The sequence below is a fragment of the Rhinoraja longicauda genome, chromosome 3 (assembly GCF_053455715.1).
Source record: "Rhinoraja longicauda isolate Sanriku21f chromosome 3, sRhiLon1.1, whole genome shotgun sequence".
Classification (NCBI taxonomy): domain Eukaryota; kingdom Metazoa; phylum Chordata; class Chondrichthyes; order Rajiformes; family Arhynchobatidae; genus Rhinoraja; species Rhinoraja longicauda.
Genome location: NC_135955.1, coordinates 56042818 through 56064829, shown reverse-complemented (window position 1 = coordinate 56064829; position 22012 = coordinate 56042818). Strand labels below are relative to the sequence as shown.

The following is a 22012-nucleotide window of genomic DNA, read 5'->3' as shown; positions in this document are numbered from 1 at the left end:
GCTGCAGGTCCTTCAAAAATGTTTATAACATGGAATATGATTAGTGGGATTTAAAAAATAGACCCGATGGAAAGGTTAATGCTTGGAATACCATGGATAAACAATGATTAATAATTATTTCTACTTTCCCAGTTTAATTATTTCTACCAACTTAAAAGGATTTGTATATGTTAGTACTTCTTCAGGATGACATCTTCACCAATCTGGTCACAATATATGACCATTGGGATCTTTATGAAACTTTTTTTTAATCATTTTTTAAAAAATGTGCTCAATGGGTGAATAACTTAATTACTGGTTTATTAAATTACAGATGGAACAAATTTCTCCCTGTTTTGGTTCCCTGACACTTTCCAATCCCTCTCCATTTCCATCTTTTAATTTCTCCCTTTTCCTCCCATGGTGTCCCCTCTTCTTTTTCTAGTTCATGACCTTCTACTTGTCATTAAATCATTTCAACTGTCCACCCATCGAGTTTTCACTGAGCTTGAGGGAAAAAACTGACTGCTGTGTCCACTATGCACGTGGATAAGCTCCACAAATATTAGGAGCTACTAATTTGATTTTTAAAATATAAATGTTTGCTACAGATCCTGATGGTCAAACATTATGAATTTTCTAGAATCAGTAACTTAATAGACTAATAAACTTCAGATAATATTACTGTCAACATGTAATGAACATCTAAGCACAAATCTTCATTACCCTATAAACAGCAAAGACATTATACTTCATTACAAATCAATTCTGCCAGTCATAAAACCCTTACATCCTTGATAACATTAACTTAGGTATTGCAAGTATTGTGCATTATATAATATTGTCTTAACTGAATCAACTACACTGTCAACATATTCTGGTTGCTCCTATTGCTCCAGATCCCAAAGTTGTGTTGTGATTCTGTCCTTGGTGCAAGTGAAACTGATGTTATTGTCCAGACACACGATGATTCACATTTCAAAGAAATCCAAATTCCATAAGTTCCAGATAGATTGTGACACTTGGTATATGCATTAACTCGAGAGAGACACAAGGAACAGCAAATGCAGGAATTATGAGCAAAACACAAAGTGCTGGAGTAACTCAGTGGGTCAGGCAGCAGCTACGAAGGGAATGGGCGGGTGGCTTTTCCAGTCAGGACACTTCTTCAGACCGATTGTGGTCAGGAGGAAAAAGTTGGCAAAGAGAGATGGTGGTGGGACAAAGCTTGGCAAGTGATAGGTGGATATGCGTTATCTATGTCCATTGGTAAAACGTCATGGGATTGGTGCAATGCATGCCTCAAACCCAAGTTGCTGTTTTGACACCATACCATCAGTTTTTATAATGTGTACTGCCTATATATAAGCATTGGGTGGCTTTGTTGTCATAACTGCCCAATGTTGCCAGCATGATAGATGCACCCAATGGTCAGAGCTCAGTTTAACTGAACAGAAGCACAATAATATAGAACAGACAGAAAAATCTGTTGGATGTCCACCAAACCAAGGTCTTCAGCAAAGGATAGAAGAGTGCAGGTGAACTAATGCAGTAGGGAGGAAAGGGACAGGATATTTTAAGGAGGTAACATTACTAACTGGATGAAAGGGAAGCAATTATGATCATCATGCTGCCCATAAGTGACAAATGAATTACATTTTATTCATTCCAAATCTCATTCTTTTAATTCCATTTAGCGAAGTCATTTTCAGTTGTTTGGTATTCGGTACAGTGGAACATAAGGAAGCAATAACATTAGCAACAGGGGACTGCATGTGTAACTAATATTATTTGATTTTTCTGTGATTATATTTTGTGTGAGGATTTGCATCACAAATCACCTCCTTCCCAACCCACCAATCACTTCTTACTTCTTCACTCCACTCCCCTCTTTATACAAGGTATCTTCCTTCTCCACTCTCAATTCTGATGCAGGGTTTTGACTTGAAACATTGGCCATTCCTTTCCATCTACAGTTCTTGCCTGACCTGCTGAGTTCCTCCAGCAGATCATTTGTTGTGTGGGACATTTGCTCGAAATTCTTTAATAACACCAATCTCAATCTTGAAAGCTGTAATGGTCTCTATATTCAAGGCCTTTAGATGGCTTGGAAAGTAAGCAGATGACCAGGTGGCATTCCCATCAATATCAAAACATCATAGAAGCTGTGTTAAAGAATGAGGATCCAGTCTATGAATTCTGGCCATTAAATTGAAGCTTAATCAAAAATAAGAACAGGTAGGAAGAGTATTGAGTTGGTTCCAATTAAAAGTATGTATCGCTGTTCTGACGGACAAGAAACTTGACTGGCTTCAGCAGGAAATGGGATGAGATTCAATGGATTTGCAACATTTATGTCACCTTGCATATAATATATATAATATATATACATGGCCAGGTGCAGTGAGAAGGGGAATGGTTTATGGGGATGCAAGAGTGGACTTTGGAGTTGCAGAGCGTATCCTTTTGAAATGCTGAAAGTGAAGGGAGTGCCTCCTGGTGGAATCTTGTTGGGGCTGGCAGAAACAGTGAAGGAACCGGAGGGCCCTCAGACTATTTTGATGTGGGTGTGAAGGGGTGGAATACTCTGGTAAAGGTGAGCTCTAAGAGACCAGGCAATTAAGAGATTATTAAAGAGACACAAAGGATCAGAATTGTCATGGGTGTAAGTGGGAGAGGATTGGACCAAGGGAAACATGAAGGAAGGAGAGCAGTTAAGGGAGGAAGAAGTAAATTTAGTGGGGCAAAAAGCTGGCGAAAAATAATGAGTGTGCTTGGATAATTCTGCTTGAAACTAACTTATTTTTTCTCTCTTTCCCAGTTATCAAGAAGAACCTTTGACCTGAAACATTAACTCTGTTTCTCTTTCTACAGATGCTGCTGGACTTGCTGTCTGTTTCCAGCATTTTCTGTTTTGTATTTCAGATTTTTAGTATTTGTAGTTTTATAAATCTTATTTTCAAAATAGAAGAACCAAGTTTTCTTCTGTCAACTCAAAGAATTAGAATTTTACGATTATGTTTCAAACAATGGCTCTATTCCAATAATTTGAGATAGATTTCAAATACTTTGATCATAACCTTTAGCTTTTATTATTTGAGCTGGAGATTGATAATGTTTACTAAGTGATGGAATGGGTTTTCTCCGAGTGCTCTGGTTTCATAGAAAATAGGTGCAGGAGGAGGCCATTTGGCCCTTTGAGCCAGCACCGCCATTCATTGTGATCATGGCTGATCATCCACAATCAGTAACCTCGTGCCTGCCTTCTCCCCATATCCCTTGATTCAGCTAGCCATGAGAGCTCTATCTAACCCTCTTTTAAATTAATGCAGCGAATTGGCCACTACTGTCTTTTGTGGCAGAGAATTCCACAAATTCATAACTCTCCGGGTAAAAAAGTTTTTTCCCATCAGTTTTAAATGGCCTCCCCTTTATTCTTAGACTGTGGCCCCTGGTTCTGGATTCCCCCAACATTGGGAACATTTTTCCTGCATCTAGCTTGTCCAGTCCTTTTATAATTTTATACCTTTCTGGAAGATCCCGTCTCATCCTAAATTCCAGTCTTTCCAATCTTTCCTCATATGACTGTCCCACCATCCTGGGGATTAACCTCGTGAACCTACGCTGCACTGCCTCAATAATAAGGATGGCCTTCCTCAAATTGGGAGACAAAAACTGCACACAATACTCCAGATGTGGTCTCACCAGGACCCTGTACAACTGCAGAAGGACCTCTTTACTCCTATACTCAAATCCTCTCGTTATGAAGGCCAACATGGCATTAGCTTTCTTCACTGCCTGCTCCACCTGCATGTTTACTTTCAGTAATTGGTGTACCCAGGTCTCGTTTCACTTCCCTTTTTCTTAATCTGACGCCATTAAGATAATAACCTGCCTCCTTGTTCTTGCCGCCAAAGTGGATAACCTCACATTTATCTACATTATACTGCATCTGCCATTTCAAACCTTTAATTATAGACCAGGAGACAATTTTGTATTTAACATCATTTAAACTACATAGGACCGTTTTGATTGAAAGATGCAGCATGGAAACAGGCCTTACGGTCCACCAAGTCCACTCCAACTATCAATCACCCATTCTCACTGTTTCAATGTTACTCCACTTTCACATCCACTCCCTACTGACAAGGAGCAATTTACGGAGGCCAATTACGCTACAAACCCGCACGTCTTTGGGATGTGGGAGGAAACCGAGGCACCCGGAGGAAACCCATGTGGTCACGTGAAGAATGTTCAAACGGAACGTCCACACATACAGCATCCGAGGTTTGGATCAAACCCAGGTGGTTGGCGCTATGAGGCAGCGCCTCTACCAGCTGTTTCATTGGGCTGCCTATAATTTTGGTCCCACCAATTTGGTTGAAACAAAATGTCTTCATCATTTCAATAGATTTGATGACGATTCTCTGACAAGACTTTGGTTTTAAATCTGGATTTAGCAGGAACCTCTGTGGATGGAAAATAACCAGTCTGAGAAGAGGGTAAAATATTTTTCCTTCCTCCCAGTATGCTTTTATTTTCCAGTTCCTTCATAAAAGCTTCATAACAGCTTATTTCCAAAGTGAAAAATATACAGAAAAAACTGTATAGCAGATTTGTTTGCCTAATTTCAGAATAACGTAAAGTATTGTGTTTCCTAATACCAAAATGCTTTTTTTGTTTTAGGTGTATGTTGTTCTTGGGATTTCATTGCTGGGGTTCACGGGGATAGCACTAGCGATAGGTATCCTCAAGTTTGGAAAACACTCAAAGTTTGGAATGAAAGGTAAGAAAGTTACAATTAAGTTCCATCCTTGTGTTCTGAATAAAAATGTATTCTTGCAGGAGGCAGGGTGGATAGGTGGGGTGAGGGGAGGGGTGGAATTAGTTTAGCCTGCAAATACTAATCACTTAATTGATAGATTAAAACCTTCTGAAAATATGTTGGACTTGCATTCAGTGCTAATTTTCATTGGTGTTTTAAATTTCATGAAATATTACTCATGGGCTGCATGGACTTACATATAGATACATTGAAAATAGGTGCAGGAGTAGACCATTCAGCCCTTTGAGCCAGCACCGCTATTCAATGTGATCATGGCTGACCATCCACAATCGGTACCCCGTTCCTGCCTTCTCCCCATATCCCTTGACTCTGCTAGCCCTAGGAGCTCTATCTAACTGTTTTGAATGCATCGAGTGAATCGGCCTCCACTGCCTTCTGAGGCAGAGAATTCCACAAATTCACAACTCTCTGGATGATTCTACAATGTGACCAAACATGAGAAGTGATCATGTGTGAATTTTGTTCACACATGATCACTTTTTTTTACATTTAGTTCCACAAACTTCCTTTAACTTTAAATGGCCATTTAAAGTCAAAGGAAGTTTGTAGAACTAAATGTAAAAATCTAAGTGTAATTTTAATTCGATACCGTACCTTTATCCTCTTTCATCTTAATTTAAGAAATTAATTTGGGTGAACTCTGCTGAATAGTTAAAGTAACTGTTAAACTCAGTATGATGCATAGAGTCATACAGTGTGGAAACAGACCATTCGACCCAACTTGCCCACACCGACCAACATGTCCCATTTACACTAGTCCCAACTGCCTGCGTTTGGTCCATATCCCACCAAACCTTTCCTATCCATGTACCTGCCTAAATGTTCCTTAAACGTTGCAATAGTCCCTGCGTCAACCGCCTCCTCTGGCAGCTTGTTCCATATACCCACCACCCTTTGCGTGAAAAAGTTGCCCTTCAGATTCCTATTAAATCTTTTCCCCTTCACCTTAAACCTATGTGATTTGAAATTTTCTAATAATCTATGTGAAAGGCGCTGAATGGTCTGGGTTATATTAGCAAAGGTACACAAGTAGAAATCTCCCACTGTCCCTTCTCCACGATTCACAGATATAATCTTACGTTAGCCTTCAGTGACTATATATCCTTACAATTACCACCGGCCACTTCTTCCTGCTTGATGGTATTAGCAAATGACTCTAGGTCTTTTGTGAGGAACGTTAACTTCTAAAGCAACAGAATCTATATGCTTGCTATCATCAGGTAGCACGGATTATTTTTCTTTGCATTGCTTCTGAACTGAGTATTGGCCTTGACAATTTCACTGTTTTTTGTCCTCCAATGTATCACATCAATGTCTGTATTTGTCATTACAAGCTGCAGCATGTAGAATCACAGCCAAGATATTTCCAGATCTATATCCGTGTCTATGCCATTGTGCCTTTTTTTTCTTTTGAATCGGGCATAATAAACTTCCAAATCCCACTGCTTCAGTTTTCAACAGTCTCAATCCTGCTCTCTGGATATTCCTCCTTTAATTCTTAAATCCTTCTGTTCACTTTTTGTTTCTATTAATAGAAACATAGAAAGCATAGAAAAATAGATGCAGGAGTCAGCCATTTGCCCCTTCGAGCCAGCACCGCCATTCAATATGATCATGGCTGATCATCCAAAATCAGTACCCCGTTCCTGCTTTTCCCCCCATGTCCCTTGATTCCTTTAAGAGCTAAATTGAACTCTCTCTTGAACATCCAGTGAATTGGCCTCCACTGCCTTCTGTGGCAGAGAATTCCACAGATTGACAACTCTTTGGGTGAAAAGGTTTTTCCTCCTCTCAGTCCTAAATGGCCTACTCCTTATTCTTAAACTGTGACCCCTGGTTCTGGACTCCCCCAACATCGGGAACATTTTTTCTGCATCTAGCCTGTCCAATCCTTTAAGAATTTTATATGTTTCTATAAAATCCTCTCTCATCCTTCTAAATTCCAGTGAATACAAGCCCAGTCGACCCATCCTTTCATCATATGTCAATCCCGCCATCCCGGGAATTAACCTGGTAAACCTACGCTGCACTCCCTCAATATCATTGGTTTGAAGGAGAACTGTGATTTGTGAGAGGAGCAAGTTCAACCTTAAATGACCTCTGGAAGCAATATAATGCAAAGATTAATTAAAATTATGTTTCCCAGCTTTGTTTCTGAAGAACCCTCAACAGGCTTCCTTGCACCCAACAACAATTTCAACTTTTGAGAGAGTTGGGCATTCATTCCCAATCTGGGGGGCATCCTCAGCAAACAGATGTATGAACCCAAACATAACATGCCTCACAGATAATGTGGGATCATAATGAATTCAATTAAACTTAAACTTGGTGACTTTTAAATTGTGTATTTAAAATCAACTAATTTCCATCTGATTGCTGTTTGGAGAAAAGCAACATGCAAAAATAGATTGATTTCGCCACAATTGTGTGCAAGAATGCAAATTTCCCTTTGGTTGTTTTGCACCCAGTGTTCATTGCTGATGTGATTGAATTGAGAAACAAAGAAATGCAGATGCTGGTTTATACCAAAGATATGACACAAAGTGCACGAATAACTCAGTGGATTAGGCAGCATCTCTGGAGAAGGAGGATGGGTGATGTTTTAAGTCGGGAATAGATGCTATTTGACTCACTGAGTTACTCCTTTGATCAAATTGAGATATAACTGGACTTCGTTATTGTCATAGTTCATTTTGTGCACATACAGGTTGGTCACATACTGCAATCATTTTAATAAATTATACAACACTGTGCTTCAAGTTCTCAATTATTAGTAGAGTGGGCACTTGAACTTCATTGGCATTTGTTCATGCAATTTTTGCACCATTCTTTAGGCAACCTGCCCTTAAATTGGTTAGAAAACAAAGGAAAAAACCCCAATTTCTCTGTAGAGGCACCTTAATTGCAAGACTTTTTCTTAAGAAATCAATGAAAAAAAACTAAAGGATCAATGGAAACTGTTCTGTGTAGAGGGTTGTCAGGATCTCCAATACCTTTCTAAAAATACTGATGAAAGCAGAATCCTTATGAACTTTTAAATGGAAAGTAGATCAACATATGAACATTGTTTCAAAGCAAAGGTGCAATAAAACTGAGGGGGAAGGTCTTTCATAACTAACACCGTTACATTGAATGTATCTTTTATTATGCTATAAAAATGTACGATCTTGTAAATATGTAAGTGAAAGATTTTGGAGAGATAGCGAATCACAATTCTCCATCCATTTTTCTCTCTAACAAGCATCTCGGCTCAATTCTGTCTCACCAATTGTTCTACCAAGATCAATAACTCATCTTTCAGTAGCTCGGCTCAACACAAGATTCTATCAGCTGCTCAACTCTATTTTGGCAGTGCTTTAACTGAGTAACTCTTTCTCTGGTAATTGCATGTTTCACTAATAGATTCAATATACTGACTGCATCAAACTTTATCGAGTAATGATCTAAGATTTGCATCTCTGTCAACACTACTGCTTCATCATTCCCTTATTGACTTTACACAATCCAGCACAATCCAAAGAGGGGGGTGGTGGGGTTGGGTGTGTTGGGGTGGGGGGGGGAGTGGGGGGGGGGGGGGGGGAAGATGATACTTTTTCCGTCTCTTCCTAGCATTCTTATGAATCCTCAAAGCAATTGTGTAAAGTTGATAAATTGTGGACAAAATGCGATGTTGCTGATATTGAGCCAGACAGTGAGAAATAACTGATTAAAGAACAAAAAAATAAGGATGGTTAGCAATACTACTGCCTGATAATCAAGACCAATTGTGGACTCAACTATAAGTAATTATCTGAGAACCATAAATCATAGGTTATAAATATTAAAATGCCTGTTGGATTATTTGTGAGGAAAACCTTGATGCCTTGTGAGCAGTGTGGGCTCCTCTATTTCAATCCCCATCAGTGCATAAAGAAATTGTTGCATCTTTTATAATCCATTTGTGCACAATCTGTGTAAGATATACCATAGGTCAGACTATGTTACTGCTATAAAAGGTAAGATCTATAAAAGTTAATTTGATCTAGTAGGAAACTGAAGAGCTCTCAAAGATGAAGGCAAATGCAGATAATCTGTAGTTTCTTTGGACCACTTTTAATGTATTTTTTGTCCCTCTGCTGGGCATTGGCCGTGCTAAATATAGGCTTGTAACATGAGATTACTATGTAGCATGGAAATCTATTTTTAAATGTCCACCCAGACATAGCAATTGCTTCAGAAGTGAACCACAATTTTATTACACTGAAACTCTCTTTTTACATTGCAATTGCATAAAGGAGTCTCAGTGTATTGATTTCAGCTGAAACCATGCTGCATTCACCTTGAATGTACTGATGAACTCTTGATGATTTGAAGCAAAAGGATCCAGTTTATTTTGTTAGGAATGGGCCTAAATAAGCAAGACTGCAAATAATATTCTTGGAAAAAATTTAAGTCATTATTTGAGAAAATTGTTGCTGCATTAAAAATGTGTTGCTGATGGCAAATGTCATCATGATCAGTGTATCATCGCTGGGTAGCTGCAATGTTACTGCCTGTACTTTGTTACAACATAATGATGATTCATGAGATTATTATTATCATGACAAGATCTTGGAATGATGCCATGCAGAAGACCATTTAGCCCACATTTCAGTCCTGGGTTAGGACTGGAAAGTTACCTCTAAAATGCAATCATTTAAAAAAAAGTCCAAGGATGTTTATTTAATTATTTATGTTTGCTTTTATGAGCGCATATTGAGTTCATCAAAGTGAAGGACATTTCAATGCTGGGAAATGCATTGTGGAAAACTAATATCAACATTAAGCACTTGAGCATAACTTAGTTACGTTCAGAGTGAAGATTTATATTGTCTCCTGTTTTCTCTAATAAAGTAGTCAAATAGTGGCTTCATGCTTATAGTTATCATCTCTATTAATCACTAGCAGAACAATACATCTATGATCATTTGAAAATATTATCTCTATTTTGTCAGGGATATGGGGTATATCAATGCTGTCCCCAAAATCTACCTGCATTAACTTCTAGCCCATTATATATTCACTTCTGACTTGTTCCATAAAAATATGATTTCAAATATGAAGTAGTTTGGAGAATGAGGATAACTTTTAGACAATAGACAATAGACAATAGGTGCAGGAGGAGGCCATTCGGCCCTTCGAGCCAGCACCGCCATTCAATGTGATCATGGCTGATCATTCTCAATCAGTACCCAGTTCCTGCCTTCTCCCCATACCCCCTGACTCCGCTATCCTTAAGAGCTCTATCCAGCTCTCTCTTGAATGCATTCAGAGAATTGGCCTCCACTGCCTTCTGAGGCAGAGAATTCCACAGATTCACAACTCTGACTGAAAAAGTTTTTCCTCATCTGAGTTCTCATTAAGTAAGAAACAAAATACAGATTGTCCCCAGATTACTTCAGGGTTCCATTCTTGTGAATTGTTTATAACCCAAACAGTTTGCAGGCCAGAAATGTGGCCGTGAAGTGGGTTCCTGCACGGCAGAAGATCCCCGCAGCATCTTGAAAACCTGTGCCGGTGATCTCCAAAACACTCGCTCAGATGTACGGGCTGTACATACATTGGGCATTGGTAAATTGTGGAAGACCATTATCGTAGTTACATTGCTTCTGTAAAAGATGCATTGAAATGAATGCAGAAAGGAGAAAAGGAGGAAGAAACGATTATTGTCAAGCTCACAAAGATATGATTTTGGTTCTTATTGGGGAACAGACTTGTACGGGGTATGTACGGGGTAATGAAAAAAAGCTGCCTGTGCCTTCATTAATAATTCAACAACAGTGGTTTCAGTTTTCTTTCTGTTAAGACAAGTGCCAGATAATCAATAAATCAGTTTCAAGGTCAGAAATATCTTCACTTATATCTGTCTGTCCATCTGCATCAAAAAAGCAATACAACATGTTTATGCTATGCATTGCTTCATTGATTAGACTAACCAACTGGAAGAAATCTTACATATGCACATTATTATGGAGTTAATAACACACAGTGCTACAACAAGGCATTTTAAGTTAGTTCTGTGAACGTGTCACGTTTCAGTAATATATTAATACAAAAATAAGGGGATAGGATCTACAAATATTTGTCTGTTTTTTTCTCTTTGAGCTATAATAGAATGTAAAAGTACCATTGCAGTACAATTTGTTAAGCTCTTTCCACTCCAATTATTGTATTCTTTCCCATAGCTTAGATGACTCCTGAAAGATAGAGGCAACTTTCAGAAACCTAACTTTAGGAGGATCATATATTCCTGCCATCTTGGTGCTCTGAATTCACCTGGATTCATGTGGCCCAACAATCTAGCTGAACGATGTTGCTCACGTCATGTATAAGAAGGAACTGCAGATGCTGGCTTAAACCGAAGATAGACACAAAAAGCTGGATTAACTCAGCTGGACAGGCAGCATCTCTGGAGAGAAGGAATGGGTGACGTTTAAGGTCGAGACCCTTCTTCAGAGAGGATGGCCATGACAGCAAGACCACACGCCCCTCTATCCAGCGGTCCCTTCCTATAGCCCTATGTGATTCATACACTGACCATAGAAAAATAGGTACTAATCTCTAAATTTAAAAAAGAAATCAATCACAAAGCAATGAAAATGATTAACAGCTTTGCAAGTTTTTTGTTGTTGTTGCTGATTGCTATTAATTAAGAGTAAAGAAAATTATCATAATTGGGATCATGAGCTTAAACAATTTATTGCGACTGACATTATGAGAGAGCTGAGATGAGACAGTCATTAATCTAAACTGATTTTATCATTAAGTATGCACATTAATTGAGCTCAGGAGGTTTTCTCAGCTTTTATTCCCAGTCGAATGTACAGCGCTCACCTTTTCCACATAAATAACCATCAAGCACTCTGTCCAGCACCCTGTAGAAGAGCAAGTGGGTTTGATTGGTTGGGTGACACTCAAGTATCGCCAGCCAATTGTGCACCTGAAAAGGACCCGAGCGGGCACTGTGGAGGCCGCCCGCTGGAGCTGCAGCAGCTTTGGATGGTTCTAATGGGTGGGAAGGAGGCAGTGCTTGCGAAACCTGGGACAGTGCAGCAGCCTTTCCTGGCTCCACAAGAAACGTTCAAACCTGCTGCTCCTTGTCCTTCTTTCCAATAAAAGTTTCACTGTGGTCGGATCAGCCACAGATGATGTCTCACTCACTTAGCGGTATAAATGTGGCGACGATGCATAGTATGCATCGATAATTATTAATGGTTATTAAAGTGGGCTAGACTGAGCTGGAAATACTCAGCAGATCAGGCATCGTGTGTGGAGAGAGAAACATTTTCATTGAAGTGGGCCCCTCTCTGATGGAGCATCAAGCCTGCAGCTGGCTTCTATCTAGAGATTAAAATTCCTGCTCTGCATTTAACCTTGAGTTTTAAGTATACTTCAGGTCATTTTACTTTGCATTAAATTGTTAGAACTGTGGTGTTAGATTAGGTGTTAAAATCGACCAGCATATTGGCCTGGGATGCTGCTACCTGTAAGTGGTGAACACCCACTGTTTGATAGCCTGGCCACCTCCTGTAAGAACCAATGACTCAGCTGAATGAGCACTTTGAGATGGGTAGTAGACCATCGATAGTGGAGAAGCTATCAAAATGTACTGAGCCAAACCTTGGGCTTAAAAATAACCACAATCCTGCTGTAATGCTGCACATCAAGACAATTAAATGATATTCAAGACCCCCTTAACAATTGACCGATGATCATCAACACCTGAAATTACATTTGAGTGGTCAATCTTTGAATAACTGATTGAGCTAACCTCTCTTCTTCACAAGATCAGCTGGAAGTCAGCAGTTCTGGCTTAGTGCTGCCGTCTTTGTTTCATCATATCAGTTTCAGTTCTGCGTCAGATAGATGATTTTTATCTGTCTTCACAACTCAATTGGCATCGTGCTCATTCCAATGTCAAAAGATTTTGCCCTTCAGTTATCCCAGGGCTTGAGTTTACAATCCGAGCTGAGTCGGAAGGGTGCTTGGAAGTGAATGAAAGATTAAACCCAACATTCAAATTGTTACTATGGTACTGATTAAAGAATGAACCCGTTTGGAATTCTGATTAACAGTTTTACCTCAACCAATATCAAAAATGGTGGTCACGTCTTGCAGATTGTGGAGTGTTAACTGTAAAGATTGACTGCTGCAACTTTTGCATAACAGTCAAAACATTTTTAAAGTATGCGTTACGTACAAGTTATTTGATGATACTTTAAAATTGCAAGGTCCCAAGTCCATGTAATAATAATAATAATAATGAGTTATAATATCTTAATAAAAAGCAGATAATATCTGTGCCTGTACAACATGCAAATAGGATAACAGGGTCAAGCAGTCTCATCTCTTGTGTTTGATTCCAGGAGGGAAGTCCGTTTAATTAAATTGCTACAAATAATTTATCCACTAGGTGGAGCATTAATTAGAAAGATTTGTTTAGTGTATGTAGTTTAATAGTTTGCAGATCAGAGTTTATATTGGTTCTTTATTTGACTGCGCACTGATGTAAAGACCATGGTTAGTGCTGCTGCCTCACTGCTCCAAATGACCGGGTTTAATCCCGACCTTCAATGCTCTCTGTGACCATATAGGTTTCCTGCAGATACTCATGCCTAAGATATGTCCATCGGTTGGTTAGTTGGTACTGTAAATTGTCTCCAGTGTTGGTGATTGACGGGGGGGGGGGATGAGATTGGGATCCGAGAGAATAAACACGATCAGAGTGGTTGCATGATAGAAACATAAAAACGTAGAAAATAGATGCAGGAGGAGGCCATTTGGCCCTTCGAGCCAGCACCGCCATTCATTGTGATCGTGGCTGATCATCCACAATGCCTTCTCCCCATATCCCTTGATTCCCCTAGCCCCTAGAGCTCTAACTAACTCCCTTTTAAATTCATGCAGTGAATTGACATCCATTGCCTTCTGTGGCAGAGAATTCCACAAATTCACAACTCTCTGGGTGAAAAAGTTTCTTCTTAGCTCAGTTTTAAAGGGCCTCCCCTTTATTCTTAGACTGTGTCCCCTGGTTCTGGACTCCCCCAACATTGGGAACATTTTTCCTACATCTGGCTTGTCTAGTCCTTTTATGATTTTATATGTCTCTATAAGATCTCCTCTCATCCTTCTAAACTCCAGTGAATCCAAGCCTAATCTTTCCAATCTTTCCTTATATGACAGTCCCTCCATCCCAGGGATTAACCTCGTGAACCTACGTTGCACTGCCTCAATAGCAAGGATGTCCTTCCTCAAATTAGGAGACCAAAACTGCACATAATACTCCAGATGTGGTCTCACCAGGGCCCTATACAACTGCAGAAGGGACTTCTTTGCTCCTGTACTCAAATCCTCTTGTTATGAAGGCCAACATGCCATTAGCTTTCTTCACTGCCTGCTGTACCTGCACGCTTACTTTCAGTGACTGGTGTACAAGGACACCAAGGTCTCGTTGCACTTCCCCTTTACCTAATCTGACACCATTGAGATAATAATCTGCCTCCTTATTTTTGACGCCAAAGTGGATACCCTCACATTTATCTACATTATACTGCATCTGCCATGCATCTGCCCACTCACTCAACCTGGCCAAGTCACCCTGCAACCTCCTAACATCTTCTTCACAGTTCACACTGCAACCCAGCTTTGTGTCATCCGCAAACTTGCTAGTGTTACTTCTAATTCCATAATGGGTGGGGGGGGGGGGTTCAAATGGGATAGACATGGAGTTAAAGGGAAAGAGAGTATAAGAATAATTAAGAAACACCCCAGAATTAACAGGACAGAAAGCTCACGATGCAATAGGAGTCAATGGCCAAGTGTAATAGGAATCGATGTGGAAGCTGAGATGAGCAAAGGATTAAAATTACTATATATGAATGCGCGATGTACAAGAAGTAAAGTGGATGAGCTTGAGGCTCAGTTAGAGATTGGTAGTTTAGTTCAGTTTAGTTTAGTTTAGAGATGCAACATAGAAATAGGACCATCCACCCACTGTCCATATTGACCATTGATCACCCGTTATATGTCATCCAACTTTCTCATGCAATCCTGATGCATTAAAGGCAATATTATAGAGGCCACGTAACCTACAAACTCGCACGTCTTTTGGGATGTGGGAGAAAACCGGAGTACCTGGAGGAAATCCTAGCGGATCCTAGCGGAGAACGTGAAAACTCCATACAGACAGCACCCAGGTCAGGATTGAACCCAGTTCTCTGGTGCTGTGAGACATCAGCTCTAACACCTGTGCTCCTGTGCCGCCCTACATTGATAGTCAGTGCGGAATGGGTTTCTGTGCTGTATAGCTTAAAGATTCAGGATTTTGTTCCTGGTAGTTTCATCAATATAAGGGGTAACTATTTAAAGTATAAATGAATTCTACAAATTGTTAAAACACTTACTTTTGAACATCGGAAATGTCATTTCCTGTGATGTTGTTTAACATTCTGTGTCTTAAAACAAAATAGTGCTGCATTTCACACAGAAGTTTCTGGTAGATGTGCCAAATCAGATGAAATGTGAAACTGTGTCACTCATTCAGTTCATTGAGATGGACAGGTTCCAGTAATGGCCTTAAGTTTATCTGGTCAAGAGAGAGGCGTGCATCAAAATGTACCTGCAATTCTTTGTATTTATCAAGGATCTTGTTGTGGAATTTTTTATCATTGGAGAGCAGTGATGGTAGAGAATCATTGCTTTGGAGATGTTGAGTGTAAAAAGCTAATCACCTATGCTATTGTGAATGAATTGATGGTGACTTGGGACTTAGCTTCAGAATGTTTAAATATATTTGATGAGTGAAGTTGGATGTCCTTGGCTCTGGAGTGGAGGTAATGTATATTAAAGAGTTCCCATTTATCTTTTACATTAACTCTAATCGAACAGGAAGATTGTTGGAGGTGAGGTGAATTAATGCACAGAAAAGGTTAGGGAAGGTGTTGGGGTGGGGGGTGATCCAACCTTGATCGACAACAGTCTCTACTCTGATCACATCTGTTGCGGATCCTCTGGTTAACATCATGGTTTGCGTGCAATCAAGTGATAGGGGTAATACAGGGACAAATTTCTGGTGGCAGCCAAATTTGAGAAGGATATTCTCTTGAGCTGCCAGTTTTTCAACATTTCCATAGAATTGCTGTGGCAATAATTTCAACAATGTTGGATGAACACATCTGTCCCAGTCTCATTATGTCCCTTAATGTATTTTCCTAAATGAAGAGAGTTTGGCAGAGGGTTGTGGTCAACAGTGAAAGATGGAATCTAAGAGAAATTTGCAGTGTATGACGGTAAGGTGATACCCAATAGCACGAGGATAGAAATGCTGAGTGATTGTAAGGAATTTTATTGAAGTGTGGGGAAAGAGTAAATTTGACCAGTAGACAATATCTGATGACAATATATTGAGATTATTGAGAGAAAGCATGCAAGAAGAATATATTTGCAATTTTGTGTGCATAACAAAAGAGACACTCAAAAGTGAAATAACCTGTGTTGACAAGTAATCAATATAATGCAAAAGAAATAAAACCAACTTGGACAAAATAATTGAAAATCCATTTATTGCTGCCACTAAATGCTGGGTAGCCAGGTAACATGGTCAACATGAAGCTGGATCCTAAGATTCATGTCTCTGGAATTATGGGGATATGTCAATTAGCAACAAATGTATCTGTTTTCTTATAAATCCTCATGTCTAGATTTATTACATCCCATTAACCATTTTAAAAGAACCATTAATTTGAAAAAATCAGAAAAGCTTAAATACCTTTATTCATTTTGGGTTATTTAAATCCAGCACAAAGTACATGTGCTCTGTTGGATAGACATTTTTCTGAAACATGTCAATGGAAAAATATATGTGCATACCACATCATGTGTGCAAGTCATTGAAGTAATTTTGAGTCCTCTATGCACCTGGAATGGTGTCTGTGTCTGTACACATTCGGATGCCACTTCTGCAAAGTCTATCCATCAATGCTAAGCCTGCTGATGATATCAGCCAATGGTGGAGAAGGCACTTTTCAATGGATGTGACGTCAACTTCATCAAAACGCAGAAGGGATGTGGAGCTGTGGGCTTCTGCTCTTGGAAACACCTACAGTTATGTGAATGCCCAGCCTTTTTACCAGGGTAGGGGAATCAAAAATCTAAAGACATAGGTTTAAGGTGAAAGTGGAAAGATTTAATAGAAACCGGAGGGGCAACCTTTTCACTCAGAGAGTGGTGGATATATCGAATGAGTTGCCAGAGGAAGCAGTTGAGACAGATATTAATACAGAGGGATATAGGCCCAATGTGGGCAAATGGGAGTAGCTTAGATGGGGCAACTTGGTCGACCTGGACTTGTTGGGCTGATGGGACAGTTTTCTTGCTGTGTGATTCTGATTCTCAGTCATCTTTATGTTATCTACCTGCCCCTCTCCGCGGGTTTCCTCTACATCTCCTCTAACCTGCCTGTGCTTCCCCCATCACGAGCCAAGACCTCAACGCCACCAGCAGCTGATTATGTCTACCACAAACCCTAAGCCATTACCTGACACCCAATGTTCCTCCTCATCTCCCCTGTTGAGGATTCCATCCATTCCATCAGATTAGGCTTCCTTCATCGGCAATACATCTCACAATAAACCTGATACTTTAACTCCCTCGGACATTGGATATTTTTCCTGCTGTTAAAGTGTAAGCAGTTTAGCACATTCTGGAGTTGAATCATCCATGTTTCACAGCAGAACAGTGAATTTCATGTTCAGCAAGCACAGTTAATTTGTTGCACTGGCAGCTGACTACAGTAGAACGATTGGTCTGAGAACAATACTTGAACTCTAAAAGTCTGAGATATGCAATATGAATTATTTCCCTTCCCGATATTGGATAGAAACCTGGCAGCACAGCTGCAGTATATGATGGAACATTGAGTTTTCAGCTGCATCAGTGTCTTTTCTATCATGAAGCAAATTAATCACAGATCTGAAATTCCCACTCCTGTTGAACAGCCCGCATGTCGACTATAGTTATTACTGCCTCCCCACTCCGCTGTGGACCAGGTAATGGTGGACATCAAACATTGGGCAATGAGGCTGGATACCTCAAGATGCCTACGTTGTTATCTTCAGGTTATCTGTGTTCAATTATAACATTCTTGCTTCTGTCTCAAAAGTTGTTCACTTTCACTTTAGGGGCTTAGCACAAAATCTAACCTGTATTCTCTTCACTGCAGTAGTCTAGGAGAGCTGCGATGTTAAATAAATGGTTTTTCATATCAGCGTTGTCAAGGAGAGAAGTACTTCAGGATGACCTATAAAAGATAAAAGATAGAAAAATATAAATGCCACTATTCCCACTTTGTGCTCAATTTGTAATTTCAAAAATATACTTTATTCATAATATATACTCAGTAAATGCAATTGGTGCATGTCTTTTTTCTGTTCATCAAAACATTAATTCAATACATTTTCTTACAATGTGTTAATGCACTTGAGTTTCCTGCTCAAGCAATGCACTTGTGGAATGTTTGAGAGGCTGTTACACTCGGCTCAGCTTTTTGCTCCTTTTAATTGGTGCGGCACCTCCAATGCTGTTTCACTGAGTGATCTCACTGCAGCAATGACAGGGTTAGCATTTGGAGAACAGGGATAGTCGTTATGGTGTGGCCAACCTCTAATACTCAGTAACTCAATGTGCCATATGATATGACATCAAGTTAGTAGGATTCATCCATGTCCTTTCCAAGGTAACTGATGCCTGACAAAGCTGGGTCCAAACTATCGGAACTAAAATTGCTGTGCCGTGAATACTGTTTGGATATGGAATAAAAATAATGTTGATTCTGTCATTTAAAAGGCTGGGAGGAGACTAATGCGAAGCATAAACATTACCACAGACTAGTGGGATCTAAAGGTTTCAAAGGTTTCAAAGGTCTTTTATTGTCACATGTACCAATTAAGATACAGTGATATGTGAATTACCATACAGCCATACAAAAAAATACAAGACACACAACTGCATAAAGGTTAACATAAACATCCATCACAGCCGATTCCTCAGTGATGTAAGGCAATAAAGTCCAAGCTTCTTCCTCTTTATACTCCTGCGGTCAGGGCAGTCGAACCATCTGTGGGGGTGATCGAAGCTCCTGCAGCCGGCGATCGATGCCCCGCATCGGGGCGGATGAAGCTCCTGCAGCGTGGAACTCCCAAAGTCGGTCTCTAACCAGAGACCGCGAGCTCCACGATGTTAAATTCCGCAGGCTCCCGCGGTAGGAGCTCCGAGGTAGATCCCTGGCAAATGGATCACGAGCTCCACAATGGTAAGTTCACAGGCTCCCGCGGTTGGAGCTCCCGAAGTTGGTCTCCAGCAAAGGCCGCCAACTCCTCGATGTTAGGCTGCAGTGCAGACGGAGATACGATACGGAAACAAAATCGCATCTCCATCGAGGTAACAGATTAAAAAAAGTTTCCCCCAAGGCCCCCTCCCCCACCCCCACCCCCACCCCCACATAAAACAAGCTAAAGAACACTAAAAACATACATTTAACACAAACAATTAAAACAACAAAGAAGGAAGGGATAGACAGGCTGTTGGCGAGGCAGCCATTGCTAGCGCCACCTGGTGGATCAACTTTCTTGAGCTGTAAATTATTTGTATGACATGCAAATATTCAGGTTTGCACATGAAGTCTGAACACTTGAATAGGGTACTGGAGGATTTGCAATGGAATAGTTGTTTATGCAACTCAGCCTTTGAAAAGGGAGTAAAGAAACGTGGTGAGCAAACTTTGAGAGTAATTTGTTGAATGGGATACTAAAGAGTTCAAAGGTTAATGAATGTTACTGTGTTAATCGATTGGCCGAGTCACGTGGTTATTAAAATGATTGCTGGGTTATTAGGCATAAATCCTTGTTATAAACCTTTCCACAAAGTGATCAATTCTAATACTATAAATATTACCAGATTTAGTATTAAAAGTACAGGCAACAAATGAGTTATAAAATGGCTAGAAAGAAACAATGAGATATAGAGATTCCAATTAGTCAAGTGTACAGGGTACTAATTCAAGCATGTTCAAGTTGTTATGAACCATTTTACTTTGATTGGTCTTTCACACCTTTTAACATTCTATTAACGTTAAATTCAGTCTTATGCATCACAGTGCTGAAAAATATTTCTGAAATCGAGTCCAGAATCCGTATCTTGATTTTTATCTTTTATTTTGGGAAAGAAATGTGTGTGTCTTTGGAGGGAGGGCGTGGTAGGGGAATGGAAGACTAATCCTTTTCACTAATCCAGTGAATATTGGACAGGTTTTGTAGCCTATCTTCACTTTTCTTTTATTAAATTTTATAGGAAGACAACGGCATATTGTGGAATGGTGAAACCAGTGGAGAAGGCTGTCATGCAGATTTGATTTTAAGGAAATGTACCAAAAGCGATACTGCTTCTTTAATTGCATGACAAAAGTGAGCTCTAAGTGCTAAAATGAATTACACATTTGACTTCATTATTGCTGCTCCACTGCACATCCTTTTGATGGGTGAACTCAATACTACATGGCAAGGGTTATAATTAATGTAATGGCCCATAAGACTTGCTGGATGTATTTCTTCACTATGTTTGATTCAGAGCAGTCTGGTTGTAAAATAACTTTCTAAATTTCCTGTGCTTAGGTTTTAATTATTTTTTTTTGTTTTCTTATTTTAATTGAAATAATAAAATGATGGTGCCTTTTTGTTTTGGTTGTATTTTATCATTTATTCTATTGTTTGTGCCTAAAGTTATTTCCATTTCATGGAATATTAATGGTTTTATCATTTGACATTGTGTTTTTTTTTTTTTTGTTCATGTGTATTTGTTATTGTATATGTTGTTGATTTGAATTGTTTAGTTTTTAAAATATTTTCCATTTATGATTTTCAAATATAGAGAGCAACAAAGAATAGAAGCAAATGGACACTATCACACCCCATTTGTCATCATCAGAGGTTGTTACCCAGGAATAAAAAATAACTAAAAACATTTTAATTTGTGGTACTGGCTAAATAGGGTTAAATAGTTAATATTTAATAGTTAAATAGGGTTAAATGGTTAAATAGGGTGTAATTCTGCTAACTCATAGAACATAGAACAGGAAATTCACTTAAAAAAATATTTGAACTCAAAGGTCTTCTTTCCTTCCCCAATATTCGTCTGAATATCAAACAGTAATGCCATCAAGCAAAACAGTGTATTTCAGTGCTGCTGTTGCTGTGGTTTTATATAATGAACGTTAAACATCTTGTCCTCTTGACAAAAGAGCCAATATTTTTGCGGGGAGTTTCATTCAAAATGAGCACAACCCTTATGCTTAACCGTTCAAAGCTTAATCCACTGTGTTAACTGAGGCATGAGTGCTACATCTGTGACAGATACTATTTCCTTTACTTTTTAAAAAGAGACGAGGGTTAACCATGTTTCCTGTCCCACTCCTCCCAAAATCAATAGTTCTACAAGTAATGCCTGTTTTGGAAAGAGGTGGCTACAGAATCTTCTCCTGGAAGTCATGCAAATAATAACACTCACTGAACTGCATGAAATTCTCCTTTTCTTTTTAATGGTGCATTTTATTAAATAACACGGCTCAGTGAATTCACATACTGCGCTAACACTGCACAGGCTTCGAAGCAAGGTAATAAAGAAATGGATACTATGTTACAATTATTTTTAAAGTTTGTTGCTACGTGTGATACGTTTTGCATTATTTTGTTTTTTTATTTTAAGTTGTATCCACGCATGCTTATGTATCATATCATTGTGCACCTAGAATTAAAATATCAAGACCATGTATAAAAACGAAGTATTTTTATACATAATAACATGTCGGTCAATTTTTTTTCAGATGAAATGAGTTAAATCAAAGTAAATGTACTAAAAATCTTTTGATTGCCTTTGCAGAGTGGTATAGAAATAGCTTTATATAAAAAGGGGGATTTTTATCCTTTGAGATACCAGATAGGGCATGATGGAAGAGGAATTGTTTGTTCACCAAGATAAAGTGATAGTTGTGACTCATTTTAAAAAAAACCCATTAATTTAGGGAAATCTGGAAATTTATGATGCCACTTCTTGATAAAACTCCTAACCCTGCATTCGAGCAGCCACTTAGCCATGAAGACATTGTGTGTATCAAAGTCT

At 39.2% G+C, this 22012-nt stretch overlaps 1 protein-coding gene across 1 annotated transcript in view; it reads left to right on the top strand.

Annotated features, from left to right (window-relative positions):
* Positions 1–22012, top strand: part of ntrk2a (neurotrophic tyrosine kinase, receptor, type 2a) — a 216031-nt gene that overhangs the window by 62331 nt on the left and 131688 nt on the right. Inside the window, exon 11 of the mRNA XM_078396175.1 lies at positions 4666–4765. Within this exon, the coding sequence (XP_078252301.1) occupies positions 4666–4765 (100 nt within the window). The remainder of the gene's footprint in view (positions 1–4665; positions 4766–22012) is intronic.